General features: G+C 36.9%; 1 protein-coding gene across 3 annotated transcripts in view; it reads right to left on the bottom strand.

Moving 5' to 3' along the window:
* Nucleotides 1-3,546: 3,546 nt before the first annotated feature.
* Nucleotides 3,547-19,097, bottom strand: part of SLCO5A1 (solute carrier organic anion transporter family member 5A1) — a gene marked incomplete at both ends in the record, with an annotated part of 134,313 nt that continues 118,762 nt past the window's right edge. For 2 of the 3 annotated variants that reach the window (XM_084229372.1, XM_084229373.1), the window contains 4 exons: nucleotides 3,547-4,016; nucleotides 6,514-6,578; nucleotides 8,567-8,808; nucleotides 10,393-10,552. In XM_084229372.1, coding sequence (XP_084085498.1) covers nucleotides 3,547-4,016; nucleotides 6,514-6,578; nucleotides 8,567-8,808; nucleotides 10,393-10,552 — 937 coding nt within the window. The remainder of the gene's footprint in view (nucleotides 4,017-6,513; nucleotides 6,579-8,566; nucleotides 8,809-10,392; nucleotides 10,553-19,097) is intronic. The other variant, XM_084229374.1, reaches the window with a different exon arrangement.

Raw genomic sequence — 19,097 nt, 5'->3', positions numbered from 1 at the left:
CTGAAAGCCCCAAAGCTCAGATTCAACAAATCTGAACTGCCCTTCCTCTGGTTTCATTTAAGAAACTCTGCTGAGACTTGATGTTAACACCAAAATTTGGATTTGTGCCATAAGACATATGACTATAAATACTTGAGGTATATTATGACAATTTTGAATATAATAGCTAAATAAATGTAAATTTACCTTGAAATCAGGGCATTACATTTTTATATTTCCTAGATATTTTTTCTACTTTACACAAAGAAGTAAACTTCTCTACTCTTCAGCAACAGTGACAAATCAAAAAGAATGAAATGACTTCAGCTTACTATTTTATAGTCACGTCTTGCCTCTGTTTACCAAAGCAATTGCATGCACAGGTGCTGTAAGCAATGAGCAATGTGACAGAGAAACCTACTCTGAAGCTTATGGGCCACTCTGTATAATTCTAAACAAATTATTTTACCTCTCTAATCCTTGGTTTGTATGATCTGTTTTTTTTTAAGAATAAAAATAGTTATCTTTCAAAGTTATTGAGTGCATTAAAGTCAGTGATGAATAGTAAGTGTTTGACAGAATGCTCTGCAAATAGTCAACTCTCTACAAATGCTCGTTTGTTTCCTCTCTGCTCCTCCTTTCCTATCTCCCACCTTAGTTCTAAATGACTTGACTGTCTTCAAGAACTAAATCCACCTACAGAGGATAAGGGCTTCATGCTAATGAAGATAACTATATGAATGTGCTACAATCACCCACCCCAGCTCTTGAGAGTTTCTAAATTAATAGGCTCAACTCAGGATATGGTATTTGCATATTAAAGTCAAACAGTACATTAATCTACAGAGTTTATAAAGGAACAAGATGATCTTTCCCCAAAGCAAGTAATTAAAAGACAAAACTCATGGAGAGTGGCAATTAAAACTTATAATAGGAGCTGTGACTATAAAGGATCACAAAGTATTAAACATATAAACACCTCACACACACAATTAAACGGTGTTGTCTACAAAATAGTCACTTTAGTTAATTACGTAATATTCCAATGATGCTACTTAGAATCCAAATTTTGGGGAACAACTCTTAATTGTTACTTATACCAAAACATCATCTCCCATAACTTTTACTACTTATTCTATATTCACCAAAAACACATTAATGATAAACCTGCTATTTATAAGTATCAGATGCTCAAGGAAGTACAATATTAACATTGTGATGCAGGGTCAATTTTTGGAGCTCTGGCCTATTGATTCCCAAGAATTTCATGGAGTGACAGGTGGTAATTGAGTAAAATGGTGCCTTATAGATAATTGGTGCTCATTCAATAATTGCTGAACTGAATGACTGTTCAATGTAGAGAAAAAATGCCTCTCTAATTACTTGGTGAAGCCATCATTTCACTACTCTGGAGTTGTGATAATGGATCCTTTTCAAAATATACTACCAAGAGGAGAGAAATTCTAACAGTGTTAGAACACACAATCTGAGTTACAAAAAAGTGCCAATCCCACCAAATTCTCCAGATGCCGTTTCTTAATAAAGAAGGAGAAATTAAGAAAATACCATCTCTCCCCAACCTACATCTGTTTAGCTCCAAAATAAATTGAAGCTTTCTCTGGTCAAGGATCAAACTTCCCATAAAGTGAAATCTCAGTTCGCAGAGTAGACAATAGTTCATCAGCAATATTCTCTGAGCACGTTCAACCTGCACCACATTGACCAAAGTTTGATAGACACCAAAGCAATTACAGCAACAGCACTTCTTATGATTTAGCCAATTGAAACTGCTTAAAGTGAAGTCCTGGTCCCCTGAGACCACTGGGACAAAACTTTGTAGACATCATTCGGTCTAGCAGTGAGAACCTCCTCCAAAACCTGCATGCAACCAAGAGGACATTTAACCAACACCATTCCTAGACAAGAAAACAACTCTACCCTCTATCCGGGAATAGTCATACAACTCCATAAGTGCAGTCAAGGATGGAGGACAAAATGCCTGAATCATCAGGCAGTTCTGTCGGCCACATCCCTTCTACGGTAGATGTAAGCCATTCTCCAAATTAGTCCTAAAGAAGCATGGGTACCTTGGCAGAAACTGCTGGTATTTTGTCCTTTTAATTTCTCCCAATCTGAAGTGTCATGATTTTTCCTAAGTAGCCAGACGCCATGAGTTAACTTTCTATCTATCAGTCCATACTGCATCTATCTTGAGAACTTTCTGCATGGTGCCTAAGTCAACATGATGTACAGGGATGTATTGAAAAGAATGATGAAGTATAATCCAAAGTGCATTCAGGAACAGAAAAACCCTCTCTCAGAATTACTTCAGGAAGGTGACCTTGGGATGTAATCAAGGAGAGGTTTGCAATGATTCTAACTCTGATAAAGTAAGATTCATTAGGAGAGACCAGTTTAAATAATTTCCTATCATTAATTAGGATCATATTGTAGGCCCAACTCCCAGGTCTCCCTCCTCCTTTTTTCGAGCAATTTTTATATCCCAGGTACAACTTTCCTGATTTAATTACTCAATTTCAGGAAAAGCCACCACGGCACATTTATGTAGATAAAAAAGGAAATACAACTTTGTTAGTGCTTCCAGGCATAGAACTGAAATGACTCAATCTTACTTCTCTGGAATTTTTTTCCCAACCATTTTGAGTTATAATTCTTGACCACCTTTATGTAGGCTTTTAAGAACTAAAAGAAATTTTGACCAATTTCTTGGATGAAAAAGTCATCAGTTTCTTTCCTCGGTATACAGCTCAAATTACAATTTCTAACTCTATCGTTTAGCCAGTTAATGAAATACTGAATTTCATATTCAAACTATCAGATTTATGATTCAGCAGCTTCTCTACCTTATGACAGGCAGACAGACTAAAAGAATATGTCTTATGAAATGAAGTAGCTATTCGTTTATCATGCCATTCATATGATTCCTTTGAAGCATTTAAAAAACTCTACCTGATTTATAACTCTGCTATGGCTTAAAATGCAATTAACAGTACTTTAGGGAAAGTTTAGCTTCCTCTTTTCAAAAACATGTCTGTTTCAGTCTCTGAAAACAAAAGTAGCATGCCACACTTACTTTTTCCCAATCAGATTGCATAGTTGAGGCAAATTCATTTGTGCTTTGTAGCAGAACTCACAGTAGGTGTTCAGATCTAAAGCTTTCCATTAGTAAATGAAAAGTCATGGTCAAGCTCACCTTGGTTTGGAGTGTATCCCAATGATATGTACTGTCATTACACTTTCCATGATTTTGTTAATCATGTACATCAGCTTTGTACCCTATTGGTGTATGAGCATTAAATTATCATAGCAGAAATGGTAACAAATCTATCTAAATGCCTCCTTCTTGGAGAGAAGGGGGGAAAAGGCTCTCAGTCTTGGTGAGGTATCCAGCCCTCAATCAGTAGTGGCTGTGTATACTGAGTTTTGTTGGTCTGAGGATTGTGTTTTTAGAGGTTAAAAAAGCAAGAAAGAAAACAAGGCACGGGTGTTTCTCAAGTCGCCATACTCAACTCAACCAACAAAACTAAAGTCTTCCATTTTCAAGTTTCAGGAGGGTTGTTCCATGGTAGCAGGGCTGTCTTCCAGCTCTGGGTCTGGAGAGGAATTTATTGCTTCTGGGAAGGAACCCGGATAGGTCTGTGCTGTGTATTGGATCCCTTTTTGCAGAGCAGTCTCTTCATGAAATTCTCCCTGGGTGTGGAACACAGGGCAAGATCTAGTTCGGGCATATTTACTGGCATTGTCGTTATGCCCTACCATCTCGCTCACAGTGCTGAGAGGCAATTCTCGCCGCCTCTGCCTCTGCAGTCCATCCTCCTTGTATTTAATGGAGTACCAGGCCAGAAAAATAAAAATAAAGCCAACGAATTTGAGGCCAGCCGCCAAACCAAAATAGACAAAACGAAATGACGTGACATTGTACTCCCAGCAAGATCCCTGCACTCCACACTCCTGTTGCCAGAGCATGCAGGTGGTGTCAATCACTGCGCCAAAGTAAATTGGAGTAGGAATGTATGCTAAAGTTGGGGGTGGGGTGGGGGAGAAAAACATAAATATTTAGCACACCTTTTAAGACAAAACAGATCTATAAATTAGCAATATAATGGTTTGCTTTAAAATAAGCCAAGGGGGTGATCTTCCAATGTGCCTCAATTTTTTTAAATATATGCCACATCTTATATTTACTACAAAAATGTTCACCAAATTGAAGTGTTTTACATCTTCCAGTTTGTGACTCAGTCAGAATGTGTTATTGGTTTTCAGGAACATAAAAATGTCTGTTGCTAAAAATGCAATTAGGAAATCCTTTTAAACTTAAAAATTAAATTTTGTTGTTAAATACTCCAGAGGCTATACTAGAACCTTCTATTATGCACTGAAATTCAGTGCCCTAGTTTTTGTGGGTTAGTGTTTACATGCAGGAAGAATATGAGGAAAGCATTGTCTCCCCTATGTCAGAAACCACATCAGATGGCAATTGTATAAAGGCACTTGGGATATGGAACTCATTACAGCATAAAATTCATCTTTGAAGTTTATGAAACATATGTGATGAGTAGTAGCTTTATTGTTTGGACTATGATGTAGGCATTTCTTTACTCCCATAAGAAAATCTACCCAAGTAGATTTCCTTCATCACGTTACTCCCTTTGCCAAACTGCAACCCCATCCTTAACTTGTTCACCTTGCAAATATTGATGCTTCCTTTCAATTCCTGACTCATTTAGATGCTACTTTATTCACTTTTCATTTCATATATCCTTCCATGTTATCAACTATCAGGTTGGATTTAAACTGTTTGCAAATCCGTTACCCATAAGCTAATGGCAGGAGTCAAGCATCTATCAGCTTGGCTATCAAGGATCTATTAGCACAGCCCATGGACCTTCAAGAAGAGTATAAAGTCACAAGAAAGTGATGGGAAAAAGGAGGGAGGACAGGTAGGCTAATAGCCTAGGAGGCAATGAGTGATACATTTTTAATACATTGCATTCATTTAAAATGAGATCTACTCACTGCAATTAAATTTTAATGTTATTAAAGTACTTAAAACTCTTTTTGCTTTGGAATTTAAGGAAATGGAAATTGACTTGTTGGTCTAACTATACTTTTTCACAATCAATAGAACCTACGTTTGGGTTGACTAAGTAATAAATGCCTGAGATATTCTTCTTCCATTCATTCCTAATGCTCAGCATTCACCTGTTACTTACCTTTACCTCTGAAGCTGCATCAAGTCACCTGAACTCCATGGTATTGGAGTTAGGCCAAGCAAAAAGAATGAATTATTTTTTTTCTTTTCCTAATCAACTACCCTTTTGCCAAAAATTTTCCATTTTTGAAAATAAAACAGCCTTTTGTTTTCAATCAAAAATATAAGGCAGAAGTATAGGCAAACTTCTAACTACAGCAAAGTCTGTCAGAATTTCTCTTAAAGGGGATGCTTTGGAAATGGTACCTTCAATGTCTTCTTGTTGCCAATAAATAAATAAACAAATAAATAAATGCACACATTCAATGCATCAGTAGCCTTTGAGGCTCACTGGAAAGCACTCATTCTTGGATTAGACCATCAACCACAACATATGTTAACTTTAGAATTCCAGAGAGAATTGATGTTTCAAAGGATCAGAAGATACTATTTTAAAAATGTTTCACCCTTCAAATTAGAAATAAAAAATTTGAATCAAAAAACTAATTTTTTTTTTGTCTTATGGACAATGATACTGATTACTGAAAGAAATAACAGCTGAAGAAAATGACACACTGTCACATAAGGAAAAAAAAAAAGGCTGGATGATGAGGACCTCAATTAAAAATACATTGAAATTGATCAAGGGAATGGATTACTTCACATGCCATTTCCCATGCATTCTTCCAAGACATCATCAGAGGTGTGCAGTGTTTGTAAAATTCAGAGCAATATTCTTCCTGCCAAATGAACTCTGTGATTTATCACACTGCCATGGCTCTAACAAGCATCTCTTTTTAATAAGTAAAGGGTATCTATATGTCAATCTTGAGAACTTTCTTTTCTTTTTAGAATTTTTTATTTCTTTTCCTCAGAAAACCTGACAGAGATGCTTTTTTCCCAGTCCAATAAAACTTCTGGAAAGAAGCAAGGAATTGAAATTTTCATGAACAAAATGAGCACCAATAGCTATCCCTTTCAGGTTAAAAAAAAGGGGGGGGAGCAGGGTTATAAGTTCATCACTGTTGCTTAGTTCAATATTTCTCATTGTATGAAACCCTGTGGGGAATTTAGCCCAAGTTTATGCTCATTGTGAAAAAGAAACTGATCTAAAGTCCATTTTTGTTTTGTTTCATCACACGACAGAAAAGGTCAGCTTTTCGTTCACTGAAGAAAATAAGGAAGTTGTGTCCTCAACACTAACCTGTAAAATCTAGCTGCTAGTGGTAGCAATTGACTTGATTGCCATTTTTAAGTGACAGTAAGAATTTGCCATCTGCAAAGAGAAACTAAGAGGCACACTTGAAAATTCAGAAACATACCAAGTGTTCGCAATAAAACGAACTGCATTCCCAGCGCAAAAGGTCTCTCCTCTTCTTCTACAGACCTACAGTGAAGAGGGGAGGGGAGGAAAGAAATGTTTTAAAATAATGGCCTTAAGAAAATAAATGTCAAGCCAAGTCTGCTGAGGGTAGAGCTGCTTAGGGTGGAACCAAAGAGGTGATATGCCAAAAAATTTAATTTGCTAGAATGTAGCAATAGTCAAACGAGACTGCAGATAGCTACATCAGTGAAGAAAGGTCTCGCCAATGAAGACACCAAAAATCTCCCATTGACTCTAATTGTTACTGTGTAAATAATCATATAAAAGCTCAAGGCAGAAGATGAAGAAATGGTTCTAACAGAACTTCTAGAATCAGTTCTATTTTTTTTTAATTACAGCATTTTATCCTAATACTGCATTCTTTTTCTCTGCTTGCCTGAACTTGCCAGAACAGTAAGTGTATACAGTGAAAATTATTCCCGTAGCTTCTCAAGGAAAAATATAGAATAAGAAAGTATAGCCAAAAAACTTAGGAAACAAGTCAAAAGTTACAGAAAGAATGAATCCCTCCCAGTCACTTCATTTGTTCTTCTTTTCCTAAAACTTGTGTTCCAGGTAAATTCCCACAGGGCAGAAAGATTGAAGTCTACTGATTTTGTAATTAGCAAAGATTAAAGGGCTCTGTTCCTGAAATTTTGGGTTAGAAGCCAACTGGTGATTTGCCATGTCTCAACACTACCGAACAACAGCCCGTACTGAAGTTTTTTTTAACATGTCTTATAGATGTAAAATTTGAAGAAATTGATTGAGTATATTTATTGATAAGCCATGTTTTTTTAAAAATGATGAAGCATCTTACCCCTTTTATCCCACATACACTGGTTTGGAGATAAATAATGTAAAATTTTCACACGCCATCATTTCCCCAACTTATCTTTCTCATAACAATTTGCCCAAGCTGCACATAAATATCTGCTGATGAAGGAATTAAGTGACTAAACCAGTTGGCCTTTCATATGCTGTTATCTTACTGTCAAGGGTTGGCTGGGAAATGTCTAACTCAGCATGCCATGGAAGGGAAGCCAGAATAGACAGAACAAGCAGCCCATCACTCTGCTGAAAAATGAAGCCTCTCCAGGTGCTTCTCACAAGGTGGCTAGCATTTTGGGGTACAGAGAAACCAGGAAGGAAGTCAAAGGTAGAAAAAGGACTAACACCTTTTCTTCACTCTTTCATTGCACTTCACCTCCAGCCTCCCCCCCACCCCAACCAAAGCTGCTGTGGGTGTCATCTTCTTGTTCCCACACAGCCCCCTTCTTTCTCGTGCCCATTGCAATCTTTACTGCAAATACCAACATATTGATTTGACCATGCCAGTGTCAACATTTTAAATAGGACTTCCATTAGGGTAATTTCAATATTCTCTTAGATGCCCAAAAACCACAAACAGTATGTATAACATGGTAAATAAAGCACAGCATGAGCAACTGAAAATTATATTTCCTACTCTGCTATTTCCTTGATTCAACTCCAAAATTTTATGTGATAGCAGAATTAATGAAATCATCTTTTTGAACTGCAGGTCCAGCATAAATGGTCACTAATTCTGTAGATATTAATTGTGTACAAGGTTAGAGATAATATTCTTTGCTGTATGCATGATTTAGCAGTTTATCAAATAATTTCCTTCCTCCTTTGGGCCAGGCATCTTGTAGCTAACACAGTGATAGTTTTCAACTCCTAAAGCTAAAGCTCTGAGAGCAGAGACTTCAAACACCAAAGGCAATAAAAAAAAAAAAAATCCACTTCATTAAACCATCAGAACGGAACCATTTGAATACAAAATGTTCTGGAATACCAAATGTTATAACCTTCCTGTCATGGGAAGGTCACTTCTCTTAAGTTCTCCAAGCAAAAGTTTGAGCTCTGTGCTACACAAAGTAATTTTGCTTTGCTCCCTAATTGACCACATTGGTCTCCAGCACTAGACTATATATATTCTGGCAATTCAGAGTCTGTCACCCACCCTAGGAGTTGCGTGCCATTCTCACCTGAGTGTTACTATGATGGCTGATGGTTGGGCACATGCTGTGATGAAGGTGACTATGAAAAGGAAAATTAAGAACGGGATGAGGGTATTACAGGTCCGTTTACACTTTCCGGACACGGCATAGCCGTTCTCGTTGAGATACGTTTTGACAATAACCACGCGGAGCTGACTGCGCTGTCCCACTGTGGGTGGAGTGATCACTTGCCGGCTCTGGACACAGGTGCATTCTGTATAGTTCCTTATCTAAGTGACAATAAAGACCAGTTTATGCCAGTCAGAAGAAAAATTCAGCATAGGACTATTAAGACAAAGTCAAGTTAAAATACTCCATGATGACTCCAGTATTTTCTTGATATAAAATTTTCCATTGGAAACAGCTTCAGTGAGGCTGTCCAAAGTGGCTAACAATACCAAAATCTTCAACTCAAAAGGGTTTAAATCTAAGCTCTTCTTAAGACACTCCCAATACTTAATTCTATAGCATTCACACATCCTACACTCATTTTTGGTCAAAATTGTAGGCTACTTCAATGGCTGTTAAATTTTGGACTTTCCAATTTGAGAAGCCCTTCAACAACAGGAACCAAGCCTGACTTGTATTTGTGCTCAGCGAGCATGTAGCAAAGCTCTGAACTCAGAGCTTTGAGTTAATAACTCAGAGCTCTGTTAAATAAAAGCTGAGAGTTCATAACGCAACCATGATGACTTCAATGTCGACAACAGTGAACAAAACATTGGCTGTTTCATTTGAAACCAGATAATGTAGGGACCTAGGTTTTGCAAGTGTAACAGCTAATTAACCTTCCTACATATTATGTTGCTTTTGCTGAGTGCACATGAGCTGCCCTGGGCCTTTCACACACTTAGAGTGGCAGTGGGAACAAATACAAAGATCAGGCTCTGTTTGGTCATCTGTGCTGGAAGGATTACTGGTCTTTTCATAAGAAGGAGGGCAGCACCCAAGGAAGGATTTAGCCACAGAGAACAGATCCCATGGTCTCTTTCTACTTATCACACATTGGAGCTCACCAATTACATAATGGAGATGCAGCAACGGGAATTCTTAATTTATCATTATGGTTTCAAACTCAGAAATCAAACATGATTTCCCAAAACCTGTTGTCAATGGTGTTATCCCTTATCGCCTGCACATAGCCAGCAAGTGCACCTTGCCCTTTTAATTAAAAGTCCCCTACAATCTGCTCTTATGCAAAGGATGAAATCAATGTAGAACATGAAAACCTTCTCCCACAGTATGACAGCCTATTTATAATTCACAGGGAAGGGAATTCTCAAAATAGCCTATTCTTGAACTGACAGAAATATCTTTACTCTGAAAGTTTTTTTTTTTTTTTTTTTTTTTTTAAGTCTGAACTGATAGCCTATGAGAAATGACATTGCCCATCTTCACTGATCAGGGGAGGTGCTGTCTGATTCTCTTCTATCAGCACCTAAGGTAATCGTCTTGACCTTCAAATTCATCACAAGGGCTCTGTCAGGGTAACAAATGAGAGAACTAATGCTCAACCTTACCAAGTTTCACTGAGTGGGCACAGAATATAAAGTAGGAGAGAGCTGCTATGGAATCAAATCATTGCACCCAAATACTCCAATCCTCCCCGGAAAAAAAAAAAAAAAAAAAAAAAAAGATGATACACTGCTTAATTTTCTTCCCTCTCTGTTTTTTTTTCAGAAGGATTTTTGGTGGTTATTTGCAGTTTCTTGAAAGGAAGATTGAATTCATGCATTTGCATATGAATTCTAACTGCCCTTTGTCACAGGATGTTGGATTAACAAAAGTCATAAGAGCATGTGAAATATACTCACCCCAGTGCTAAGATTACCACTGTTAACACAGCCAGCCAGACAAGGATTGAAGTATGTAATTCCATCTGATCCACACACTGGCTTATACTCATGTATTTTACAGCCACAGTTAACATTGCAGCTTCCTGTCAGATTCCTATGCGGCATGGTGAGAGAAGGTCTAAGAAAGAAGAGAAGCAGATCATAAGCAACATTTACTAAAGGAAAACTAATAGAAAAGTTCTTAGCATTAAGAATTTTGACTATTTTAGAAAAGGCATTCCCAATAAAATCAAAGTTATGGTACTGTGAAGTAGCAATCCTAGATAATTATTCTTATGACTTTAAAACAAAATATAGTGGGCCTCCCTGGTGCAAAGGGTTAAGTCTCAGCACTATGAAGCTATCAGCCACCTCTGCAGCACGAGTTCAATCCCTGGCCAGAGAGCTAACTCACATGGCACAGAAGACCTTTCCTGTCTTGTCCGCTGCTCCCCTCAGCAGTGTATTTCAGTAGATCTGCCTGTTCTGCTCCCCATTCTGTCTCTGGTGAATCCTCTCAACCCTCATACCTCTGGCCTACACCCCAGCTCTTGTATGCATAAATAAATAAAATAAATCTTTAAAAAAAACAAAATATAAAGAAAATGGTTTTAATTTTCTGGTACCATAGATTCAATACTTTTATACCAAATTAATCTACCTTGCTTTAATTCTAACCTCCATCTCGGTGCTAGGGACCTGGCCTCAATATCTGGGCCCAGCAGTTCTAGTCCTTGTAGCTATTTACTTGTTGCAGAAGCTTGGCTCTGTGGCTTAAGAAATCTGGGTCTCAATTTCTTTAACTGTGGAATGGAGGAAATATTTTTCTGCACCAAATCAATAACCTTATTTTGAGGGTGTCAACATGGCATCTATTCATTCACAGTTAACACAGTTTCCTTTGATCAAAAACTTTAACTATTCTAGTATAAATCAAAAAGGACACAAATCTCTAGAAAATCAAAAGGAAATGATTTTCAAAGATCAGGAATCACATCAATAGTTTGACTCAAACAACCAGGGAAGAAAGATCAAAGAATCTTCTATTTATGAATGCCCGGATGTGGATTCACAGTCAAACAGGGTGGGTTTTGTTTTCTCATGAGTTCATGATGTCCGCGTCAAAGAAATGATACAATATGGAAAAAAAAAAAAAACCCTCCAATAAAACCAATTCAGACAACAAATATGAAGCAGGGGGAAGCAACTAAGGATAGGGAGGGAATTGTAAGAAAATGGCTGTGGAAAAACAGAGGCAGGCAGGTACCCTACAAGAGTAGGGGAGACTCATGGAAAGAGAAAAGGAGTTCTAGGGTGCTCACAAAAAAATGACCCCTTTCTTTCACTTTTGTGACCACCATTTTTAACTGTCATTCATGAATTGCTGTTCCTACAGATACTTGAGTTAACAACAGTAGATTCTTCAATCCTTGAGTCATCTATCCATCCATAAGTTCAAAAAATATTTTGGAATGTCTATTATGTGCCCAGACTTCTTTTTTAATTGAAGTAGCACTGAATTACACCGTTATAATTTTCAGGTGTGCATCATTAAAAATCAACATGAATATATACTACATTAAGTTGGCCATTAAAAGTCCAATTCTATCCTTCATGTTACAATTGATCCCTTTGACCTGATGTACTTCCCTCCCTTACCCCTCCATTATAGTAACCACCAAAGGACTTACTTTTTTTTTTTAAACAAATTTTTTTTAAGATTTATTTTATTTATACAAGAGCAGGGGTACAGGCCAGATGTGCGGGAGGGTGAAAGACAGAGCAGGGAACAGAACAGGCAGATTGACTGAAATACACTGCTGAGGGGAGCAGCAGGCGAGATAGGAGAGGTCTGCTCGCCTTGTGGGTTGCTCCGAGGCCGGCGGGGATCGAACCGGTGCTACAGAGGCTGCGGACGGCTTCACAGCGCTGAGCTCAACCGCCTACACCACCAGGGAGGCCCCAAAGGACTTACTTTTTAATGACTGTTAAGTATCACTCATCTAGTAACATAGTCTATCCCAACCATCAGTAGTAACCTATAAACATAAAAGCTTATTTGTTCAAAGCTTTTCTCTCGTGGCCTCCTTCACATTTGATAACTGAGTCCTCAACTTTTAATGAAAGGGACAAATTCATACCAATAAACTCTATCAAGAAAACCTTCAGAAAAGGTCAAAACAAAAAAACAAACAAAAAACCAGTCATGTCACTGCATAGAAGAAATTTTTATCACAAGGCATTAAAGATTATTATGGTCGTAAATTCTTAGAAGAATACCATTTTAATGTTTGTAAATACCTTTTAAAAATCAGATTCTAGACCAGTAGCTTTCCACAGGGCAACTTTACCCCCCCAAGGGAATATTTGCAATGTTGGGAGACATTTTTGTTTGTCATAACTGAGAGGGGTATTACTGGCATCTAGTGGGTATAGGCCAGGGATGCTTTTAAACATCCTACAATACACACTGCATATCCTCCTCCACAATAAATAATTAATTGGCCAAATCTCAAAGTGCTGAAGTTTGAGAAAGTGTTCTAAACCTACTACCACATATATATACACAATGGAATACTATTCAGCAATCAAAAAAGAAACCCATGCCATTCACAGCAGCATAGGTGGAGCTGGAATGGATTATGCTCAGTAAAATAAGTCAGAAGGAAAAAGAAAAATATCAGATGGTTTCACTTATAGGAGGAATGCAGGGGAACCAAATAAGGGACCAGGAAAAAATAATTATAATAAATTAAAAAATAAAATTAACAGGAAAACATTGATTAGAGACACTCTGCCGGGAAGGGGGAGGGAAAGGGATCAAAACAGAGGAGGGAGGGCCTCCCTGGTGTTACAGGCAGTTGAGGGCAGCACTGTGAAGCTGTCCACAGCCTCTGCAGTGTGGGTTTGATCCCAGCCGGCCAGGGAGATACCCACATGGCATGGCAGACCTCTCCTGTCTCTCCTGCTGCTCCCCTCAACCGTGTATTTCATCAGTCTGCCTGTTCTGTTCCCCGATCTGTCTCTGGTGAGTCCTCTTACCCTCCCGCACATCTGGCTTGTACCTTGGTTCTTGTATAAATAAATCTTAAAAAAAAAAAACAGAGGAGGGAATGTGTTCTTATACAAGGGACGTCGGTGATGGTGCATGAGTGAATTGGTGGTGGGAATTTTGTAGAGACTACACCTGAGAGGAGAAAGCAAACATTGTACAAAAAGGAAGAATGATGTAAAATATATATACAATTAAATTAAATTTAAAAAATAAAATTATAAAAAAAATAAATCTACTACCACATTCTACAGATGATGAAATTGAGGTTCGGGGAGGCCAATGATTCACTATGAAACTAATTAGTGCTATGTTAACTGGCGTTACGGAAAATCATTCTGTGGGTATCATTCTCTTCACTAGTTTTTCAAGAGCTAAATTTCAAAGCATGACTATGGAAAATGTGCTTTTAATATGTATGCATACTTAGTCACCAAAGATGACAGGCTTTAAATTAATTCAATGTGGTTATTATCATTGCTATTTAGAAATTATAAGAAATTCCTTATGGCAGCAAGTTTTGTGTTCATTTATGACTGTCACAGATCCTAAGCCCTTCTTTTTTATTGGTATGCCTACTCAAAAGAAAGGTATCTAAAGAGATTATCAATAGATGCTCAAAACACACTAATGACAGAAAGGCAAAATTTCCTGATTTCTGGAAACTGAGGTGCAGTCTCTGGTGACTCTTGGATATATTTGCTTTTCTAATGAGTTCATGGTGTCTGATGCAAAGAACTAATACATAATGAAAAGACAAGAAAATCAAAATAAACTACAACCACAAACTGCAGAGAAAAAGAAGTGGGCATTTACAAAAAAAGTCATTAGCAGAAAGACTATAGTGGCACCAAAAAATAAAGATGCCAACATGGCTAATCTTTTACAATGTGCTGATTTTAAAAAATAAGTAACTGTTAAGAATGTCTTATTTGATTATCACTCACTTTCTAAAAACAGAGTGGATTATAATAGCTGTGTTAGTGGTATAAGTAAATCTACGTAACAGTAAGCTTCCCCTCCTTAGCCCAACTGGGGACTGAAGTACACGATACTTATTCTGTGCATGACCTTTCCAATAAATGAAAGTACTTTTTGAGAAGCTAGCTTTCCAAATTAAAGACTCATGTTAACTCAGAGTCAATGTAAGTGTTAATTCTTAGCAAAGAACAAGTGTCTAACAATGCCTCAGAACTGCATTGTTCAAACTGAAAGTTTGAGAGTCATAAGCCCAAGATAGCTTACTATGAAAATCATGGAATTACAAGATTGGATAGGTAGGAGAATTCTCAGAGATTATCTAGTGCAAACTGCTAATTATAAGGAAAAGAAAAACTGTAAGAAATATAATGACATGCCCCACAATCATTGAAGCTTCAAGAAAATCAGCCAAAGGCATAAGAGCAAATTTGTCCAATCTTTAGTAAATCAATTGCTTAGTTATCAATGTTTAAATAATATGAAATCAATAATAAATTAGAATGCAGATTCACAAAAGTAAAAATCTTTGCCATACAGCCATTACAGCTGGGTCTGTAAGGAAACAGTTGTTCTCAGATCACACAAACATACCAGCAGTTTTATCATATCACCTCACCCAAGACTTAACCTTCTTCTGTGTCCTCTTGTTTTTCCCTAAAAGATATGAAAAGTAGGAACCCATGCATCTGAACCATGAGTTACATGGAGCAAAATGAGTCAAGCATCAAAAAAAATTTAAGCAAAAGTATGCTAAGCAACTAGAAAACTTTTATCTTTCTCACAATTTATTAATTTTTATCAACTAATTTCAGTCATCAAGAAGACTTTGGTTAGAATGTTTCTTTTCAACTCTTGGCTTCATACTGAAAACCTTCCCTTGCTATATATAGCCATGCAACTGCAGGCTTATAATTATTATTATTTTCACCATAATCATCATTACCATCTAAAACTAACATTAACAAAGCCCTATTTTTACTCCAGGTATTGTGTGCTAAGATCTCTGTGTTAAGTTTCCTCATTTGTTCTTCATGAGAATTATAATTATTAAAACTATTATAACTGTGCCTCCATCTTTTGGCTGAGCAAACTAAAGATCTGAGAGAATGCTACTGTCAAAGTTCATACAGATAGTAAGAATCAGAGATGGATTTAAACCCAGTTAACTCTGCCTCCATTGCCTGTACTCTTAAAACCTTAATTGGACAGCTTTGTGTAAGTGTCTCCAGCTTTGCTTTTCTCTGACACAAGTCTCCTACTACTTCTTCTCCTTCCTGGAGAAAGATCTCAAGCAGCTTTTCTGGGGTTCAGCTTTCAGTGTCCATGAGCCTTAGCGTGAGAAAAGGCTGGGTTCAATTCCAATATCTACAGTTCACAAGTGCTGTGAAGAAATCTAATGAGATCTCACATCTGTGAAAAAGAGATGATAATGTCCACATCACAATTGTTGGGAGGACTAGATGAATAAATGAATGCTCAGAGTCCAGCACTGTGCCCAGCACAAACCAGGCACTGAGATAGTATTGTGTTTTCATTTGTCTACACATGGCAGGAGCATTAACAAATAATAGTGACACAATCACAAACATGAAAATTGCAAAAGGTCTTCATGACATCTTTCTTTTCAAGAAAGTAGTTTTCATTCTAATTTATTTCTACAAAGAGTGGTGGGGAAATAATCAGTAGTTATATAATTAAAATCTAGTTTCGGGCCTATAATTTAGTAACTATATGACCTTAGGTCAAATATTTTATGCTATGGTGGTTAATATCCCTCCAGCCCACAGGAGAGGAGAGCAGGATAAAAAAGGAGTATTTGATAGTACATGTAAAGCAGGTTTACTAGAGGGCTATAAAAAGAGTCATTATTGTATCTAATCATTTTTATTTTTAAATTTCCTTTAACTTTGTGACCAACAAATTCAAACCAGGTATAACTTGAAACTAAAATAAAATAACCTACAATTTAGACAGACAATCTCTTAAAGCCAGAATTGTTTTCAATAAAATGACATGTCCCTTATACAGTGTTTTGAAGGATCTTCATTTATTATTAAAATAGCACATATTTATTGGGGAAAATTTGGAACACATTAGAAGACTGAAATATTGGATTATGTATGCATAATGTTGCCACCCAAGAATAACCACCAACATGCTTTTAGTATATTACCTTCTGGCCTTTTTTTTTTCAATATGCAAATAGGTTAACATTAATAGCATACCATTATCAAGATTTTATATAAAATTTTAAATTCAATTTTCCTTGCTAATGTTACATGAGGAACATTTTCTCTTGACGATGTGAATATGAGATAAAGGAATGGCAAAATTGATCCTGAGTTTAATAATGTTCATAGGTGTTTTTGAAATTAAAAGGCTTATTATTCTTAAACAGTTATTATATAGAGTTTTCATATGGATTTATTTAGATTTCAGTTATAAAATTTGTACTCCATGGAAAGAAAATTTGCTTATATTTCATATTCCCTCAATGCTCTTAAACTGAAGTAAAACAAATTTGCTTTATGTCTTCAAATAGAGCCCAAGATAGATGAGTCCATATACTTATAGAAATAAACTGTAATTCTATTTATAAAGTAGTCAGGATAGAAGATTCAGTATGGTGTCAAAATATTTAAAAAGTGGCTAAGAAAATTAAAAACTTCAGTATCTTAAGCTGTCCGAGAAACTCAGATATGGAGATGAATTGTTTAATTAAAGAATTTAGGAGTGATCAGGCCAGAAATGCTAGATGCCTTGAGGGCTGGTAGCAGTGTACTAGCTAAAGACTGGCAGTGACAGATGGCAAAATCAGGATGGAGACAAGGAAGGTGAAATGTACCTGTAGGAAGCAGCAATAAAGGTATGGATGAACAAATGATCGGTTTAATTTCTATAGCCTTAGTACTTTGGGGCAATAAAATCACCCTGAGAAAAGCACAAGGGCTAGGGTGATGGTGCACAGGTGAATTGGTGGTGGGAATTTTATGGAAACTACACCTGAGAGGAGAAAGCAAACACTGTATAAAAATGAGCAATGATGGAAAATATATAAAAATGAATAACTTATTTTTAAAAATCACCCTGAGATAAGTAACTCCAGGGAAGAAATTTTCAGTCTTCAGGCTTCTGAAACTGGTGGGGACTGGTAGCTCACTGTCCAACAGTCACTGCTGACCAAAGAAAAAGAAAATTGCTTCCTTGTCATTTCAGACTTCAAGAAATAATCTCCAGAAAAGTTTTGGGCCAGTAGCTCAAGTCACAAACCAGAAGATACAATAGGCCATAGTTTAAGTTCAAAGGATGACACTTGATAAATGAAGGATAATAACGCTGGAATTATTAAATGATTTCTCAAGACTTAGTACTGGTGAAAAATTCTGTCCATGGACATGAGATTTAACTCCATTGTAAAAAATTATTTGGAGAAACGGTAGAGTGAAGCACAATAATTCACATTATGCAAAGTTTTTCTGTAAAATATTACTGAAACCACAATTTTCCCAGTAAATCCTGGCTCTTTGGCTGTATGATGATTAGGACACACCTGTGTGAAATATATCTCAGCAGACACAGAGAGGAAGCAAAACACATTTCCTAATTAAAACTGCAGGGAAATTGTGGGTGCTGGGAATATAATTACTTGAGTTGGAAATGGACCAGTATATTAATTAGAGTTCCTAAATCTCTCATAAAGAAAAAGCATCTGATACTCAAATCTGAATTTTGTTTTTATTTTTTGTGGTTAGAACATTTAACAGGAGATCCACCCCCTTGACAAATGTTTAAGTGCACAATGCATTATTGCTGAATATAGGTACTATGTTGTACAGCAAAACAAAAGCTGATTCACCTTAACTGAAATTTAGGCTTGTTGATTAGTAACTTCATATTCCCCTCTGCCTGGCCCCAGGAAATCTCCATTCCATGCCTCTATGATACCTCTTATAAGTAAAGTCAAGCAGTATTGGTTTTCTGTGACTGGCTTATTTCATTTAGCATAACACAACACCCTCATGGTTCATTGCAGTTTTTTTCTATTTTGCCTGAATGTCCATTGCGTGTACAGACCATATTTTCTTTATCCATTCATCTACTGATAGACATTTAGGTTGTTTCCATATCTTGGCTATCAAATTCAAATTTTCTCATGAACCACTAATAGCTTATCAGGTTCCTCTGTTTTGTTTCTTTATAATACACATAGGACAAATAAAATTAAATCAAAGCAAATCCTACAAATATGGCTGCAGAATTGAGGCTACTAGAAGGGGAGGGTGGGGAGAGGGAAGCAAAGTAGGGAGGAGGCCCAAAGGGCAGTGGTGGAGGGTGATGGGTGCTTTGGTGGCAGATATGTTTGGGGACACACAACTGCGATGTTTGAGCCTACTCCCCTGAATAATATACAGCGTTGCAAACCAACATTACCCTAGCAAAAGATTTTTAAAAAGAAATGCTATTACTATAATCTTTTAAACTTTATATTAGATACCTAATTAGAAAGGTAATTAGAATCATATCAAAATAAACATTTCTAGTATGGGTGCTCTGCTGCCCTGTGTGGTGATATACATAGAGGAGGTGTGAGTCTATTTCCTTGAATGGTGTTGTGATCCAATATGGTGTTGTGAATCAATGTTAACTCAGT

Source organism: Talpa europaea (genome assembly GCF_964194135.1).
Source record: "Talpa europaea genome assembly, chromosome: 3".
NCBI lineage: Eukaryota > Metazoa > Chordata > Mammalia > Eulipotyphla > Talpidae > Talpa > Talpa europaea.
This window is presented reverse-complemented; position numbering and strand designations above follow the sequence as displayed.